General features: G+C 52.6%; 1 protein-coding gene across 1 annotated transcript in view; it reads left to right on the top strand.

Annotated features, from left to right (window-relative positions):
• Positions 1 to 1,719: 1,719 nt before the first annotated feature.
• Positions 1,720 to 4,912, top strand: part of PLA2R1 (phospholipase A2 receptor 1) — a 127,355-nt gene continuing 124,162 nt past the window's right edge. The window contains exon 1 of the mRNA XM_023516823.1: positions 1,720 to 2,035. Within this exon, the coding sequence (XP_023372591.1) occupies positions 1,906 to 2,035 (130 nt within the window). The 5' untranslated portion in view covers positions 1,720 to 1,905. The remainder of the gene's footprint in view (positions 2,036 to 4,912) is intronic.

Below are 4,912 nucleotides of genomic sequence, written 5' to 3'. Positions count from 1 at the left end.
CTGCATATCCCATAAGACTTTCAGCATATCCCAAACTGAAATCCTCCTCCTTCATGGCCACTCCTGCCCCTCTGGGTCTCTTTCCCCTTTAATCTCACTGCCCCATATCTCACCAGAGGTTAACAGCACTGTCCTAGTTAGGACTTAATTATGCCTCATGGATTGCACTTGCCAGCCACAACCCCAAACCAGCCTACCCAGGTAGGTGTATCTGAATCTTGGACTTTGGGGATATTCCCAAAGCAATATAGTTCTGAGGCCACAGGAGGGAAGGATACATAGTTTGCACTGGTCTATGTACCTGCAGTCTGCCCTGCTGAACAGACTTTTCTGCACGTCTTCAAGCATGGGTGCTGATTTCAACACATCAGGATTAAATACACACATTGGAACCCCTTCCTCCAGCCCCCTCTGCCATAGGCTTCTCCCAGCTACTCCCTTGTACCCTCCCACCAGAGGGTGGGAGCAACCTGACAGTGCTTCACCTTTTGCCATGCCATGCGTCTGCCACTTCCAGCCCCCGGGGCTTCTCAGATGCAAGGCCTGGCATCATGACTGCAGCTCACCACCAGGCAGGAGAAGTCAGCACCGTTAATGACCCTAGGATTTCCCTAACCAACAGGGATTCTGGATCTATAGAGAAAAGAGGCTCCTGCAGGACTGAGCGCCCCCTGCTACAGCAGTGGCGAAGGCAATCACTTTCCCCTCTCCATTTAGCTCTGACCTTCAGTCTGGCTCCCTGCTGGGCATCCCCTCCCAGGCTCTGCTTTCTAGAGGCCAAGGCTAAGACAGTGCTGCCTGGAAATGTTGCTTTGGGATTGGCTAAGAAGTTGCTGAGAAAGACAGAGTCCTCTAAGTTTCCACTACCTTTCTTTTTTTCGTTAAATTCTCTTTTGCTTTTTTCCCTCTTCTGGTGTTTCAATGACTAACATCGAGGTCCTGGTTAGGAAAGGTCTTATAGAAACCTGTTCTCAGAATGCTTCCAGCGTTCTGGTTATTTGAAGGACTGAGGTTAGAAGGACTAATTCTAATCAGGGTTGTCCTGGTTCCTAGATTAGGGAGTAATTTTTGCTGGATTAAGGAGTAAGGAGTAACCTAGCTCAAATCACTTCAGTCTTTCTGGGAGGGTTTTCTGAGCTGTAAAGTGGGGCTATAGGGGCCCAGACTATTTTGCAGGGTGTTGGGAATCGAAGGAGATGATGGGGGAGATGTTCTTTTTTTAAAGGAGATCAACAATAGAAGAACCTTCGGGTTACTGGGGAGCAAGGAGGGTAGAGACCAAAGCACGGCCCTCCAGGGGTCTCCAGCGCTCCACATGCCAGAGGAGGCTGGCGAGCTGCCCCAGCGCCGGTTCCTGGGGCGGCTCGGTTTACTCTAAACAGACTGGGGCCAAATCCGCGGTGTTTACTGGAATCCTGGTGATTTGCAAACCCCAGATGTCAGACTTCCTGTCCCGAGGAGGTTCTCAACTCGCAGCTCTGCTCTAACTCCCTTCAGCCTTCACCAGAATAGAGAGAGCCGAGCTGGGAGTTGGGCTGCAAGCGGGAGGAGCAAGGACCGTCCCCCGACAGCCGCACCCCTCCTCTCCCCACCCCAAAGGCAGGAATTTCTGGGATGGGCAGATGGTCCACCCCCTCTTCCTCCTCCTTCCCGCAGCTGGGGTGGTGGGGCGGGGAAAACCTCCAGGACTTTGCCATCTCCCAGCCTGAGCCCCGAGTGCCTGTTCACTGTAGCGACAGGGGTGACGAGCTAGGTCTTGGGGGACAGGGGTGGCGAGCCCCCGGGAGGGGTGGAGCGCGGAGGAGGCCGCAGTCCCGCCTCCCGCGCCCCAGGGCCGGGTGCTACGTGCGCCCCTCTGGTCCCCTCCGGAGCGACAAGGGGAGCCAGCGAGTCCAGTGGTTAGCGATGCTGCCGCGGTCGCTGCTGTCGCTGCTGCCACTGCTGCTGCTGCTGCTGCTGCTGCTGGGGGCACCGCGGGGCTGCGCCGAGGGCGCGGGGGCGACGCCCACCCCCGAGTGGGCCCTCGAGTGGCAGGGTGAGTGTCCCCAGGGCTGCGGGAACAGATCTGTACGTTGGGGCTAGTGGGGGGGGGGGAGGTGATCGAGGGAGAGGTCGAAGGAGCGACGCTAGGGGCAAAGGCAGAGGCTGGCTAGAGCGGCGGGGTCTGGGCATCGGCCTGGTGCCCGCTGTCCCGCCCCGCGTTCTCCGGGCCCTCCGCCCGCCCCCGCCACCTCGCATCCTCCGGCTGCCCAGGGGGCGCGGCGAGGGGCGGGGCTCGGTTTCCGTGCAGCTTGGCTCTGCTCGGCTCTGGACGGGTCTCTAGCTACCCGCAAAAAACCGGTATAGGAGGGTAAAAGTTTCAAAATGGAAACTTTCGGAGAGTTGTTTCTTTGGTAGGATCCGTCTGGGATAAATGACGGCAAAATGATGGCTCATACGTCCCCTACCGAAGCCAGTGCGCGGGGTGGGGTGTGCGCTGCCACCTGCGGAGCGGCGAGCCGCCCTTAGGGAACTTCCTTCTTAACACCTCTCCGACCCGGTGAGAAAGGGGAGGGACAGGAGCCCCTGTGGCCCGGGTGAGCTGCGTGAGCTGGAAAAAGTGACCCTCTTTGCTCCTTAGTTTCTCTCTGCAGAAAAATGGTGTCGGTAGTACTCACGGGACCACGAAGAACTGGGTTACCCCCTGAAACACCCAACACACACATGTGCAAGCGGGTCAATTCAGCAAACATTCATTGGGTCCTCCTAGACTCAGTAAGACTCAGATGGCCATGCAGACAAACCTGAAGCGAGTCGCAGGGGCCCCCATTCCGGCATGGGCCGCTGCTCCGGCAGAGAGCCCACGTCCAGGAGCAAAATCGGGGGTGGGGGGGCAGTTCAATCAAGGAGAAGGAGCCGTCGGCCTTCTCACTCTCCGCTCTTTGGGAGAAGTTGGGAGAGAGGGGGTAAAACAAAGTGCGATCAATACCTGCGTTCATGTTTTTCCTCCTCGGTATGATGTGTATATATTTTTGAAACAGTCTTTTCTGGACTGCCTTTTCCAGCACTCCCTGGGGGATTTATTAGGGACGGTGGAACAAGACCATTCTTGTGCAAAGGTCAGAGATGCTGTTAACTTTTTGCTTTGCTCTGCGAACATTGCTTTGGTGAATGCACATTTGTCTCCTGGTGTGGTCCATCACCGCCAGGTCTTTACTGTGCGGTGGTTATTCTTTCACGTTTCGAAGTGTGGGTTCTGCCAGGGCACTAGATGGTAAAATAGGGCTGCAGGCGGAAGGACAGAGCTAGACGGGGCCACGCAGAGTGTGCTGGTGATCCTCTGAGCCATAGGCTAATCCCTTCTATATGTAGCAGACCCAAATCCAGGCCCGAGATAGTTCCTAATCAGTGCCTTCTTTTTAGTAGTCAAGGACACTCTGAAATTAGAACCATCTGCTACCTCTTGTAGCCTCTAGGTGCAGTTTGCAAATCTGAGGGGGTTGACAGTTGGCATAGAGATTTTTCAGATGTGAATACACTGCTACTGATGTTCTAAAGGGGACAGAGATAAGGTACCCCAATCCTCATGCACCTTCCCCTCTCTGACCAGTCACCCACCTCAATGGAACTTAAAGTATAAGCTGGACACGTTTGAAATCAAGTTTTTCTTGTCTATACAAAGATGGAAAAACAAAATGTTAGCATTCAAAAGGACTCACGACACTGCCTATCGAAATCACCCATTCCACAGATGTGGAAGCTGAGGCACAGCCACTTTGTAGTTAGCCCTGCTTCAGGGTCCCTCAGTTTACTGCTGAGTTCACTGTTCCACACTGACTCACATGTAGCCATGATCAATATCCACAGAGAAACTGGGGGGAAATACAATAACTATCAATATGATAACTATCTTTCATTTCTTGTCCACTAATAATGGACATACAATAATGCACTTTAGATTATATATATAGTATCTTTCATCTGAACTGTTTGATATGTATTGTTTTATATATATCATTAATAGATCTGATATAACCATACCAGCATTGGGAGGCAGATGGCAGATTGTATCATACTGACTTTTCAATCATTTATCAATAATTTTGTATTCAAAAATCAGTAGATACGGTAGTTAAGTTCATGGGCTTTAGAGCCAGACTGTCTGAGTATGAGTCTTGACTGTGACATTCACCAGTTGTGTGACCCTGGGCGTTACTTAACCTCTCAGTGCCCCAGTTTCCTCACCTGTAAAAATGGAGCTGATAATAATACTTATCCAAGCCTGTCCTGTGTTGCCCTGCTATTGCCACAGCATCCTCTTCCCCTGGTCAATGCAGACCATTTTGACAGGTTGGCTCCCTGTAACCATTATTTACTGCCCCCTTCACAGTGCTGTGCTTGGAAGGTCTGAATCCTGTTCCCTACCTCTAGCTTGCTCTACCAAGGAGCCTCACTGCGGTTTGTTTTCCCTAATTCAGAATCTGAGCTCCTCTTCTAACAAGTGACCAGACATGATAACATCACTCACTCAAGTACTCGAGGTACTAGGAAGGCAGGGGGAGGATGAGGAAGGGGACATAGCATCCTGGGGAAAGGTGGATCAAGTCTTCGCTAAAGGAAATGAACTGGGGACACGTGAAAGGGTTTTGAAGCTGCCTTGTAGCTAAGAACCACCCACCAATATAGTAGAAGAGTTTCTTCTGCTTGGTTTCCCAGAGGCAGGAGTGGAGAGTGGCCAAAGCTGTATCATCCTTGGGAACTGTCAGGGTCTGGCTCTTCTGAATAATCAGTGATATAGGGAAGCGAGGGTGCTGCTGAGCATGAGGTCAATGTGCTTGACCATGGGGTCCCATCTGGAGAGAAGAGGAGGAAGGGAGTGAGTAGGTGGCAGCTCTTGACATTCGGCACCAATGGAGAGAAGGTGAGGGGCTGG

Source organism: Otolemur garnettii, unplaced genomic scaffold (assembly GCF_000181295.1).
Source record: "Otolemur garnettii isolate 467f Iridium unplaced genomic scaffold, OtoGar3 scaffold00098, whole genome shotgun sequence".
Classification (NCBI taxonomy): domain Eukaryota; kingdom Metazoa; phylum Chordata; class Mammalia; order Primates; family Galagidae; genus Otolemur; species Otolemur garnettii.
The sequence above is the reverse complement of the archived record's forward strand: the minus strand, read 5'-3'. Positions and strand labels throughout refer to the sequence as shown.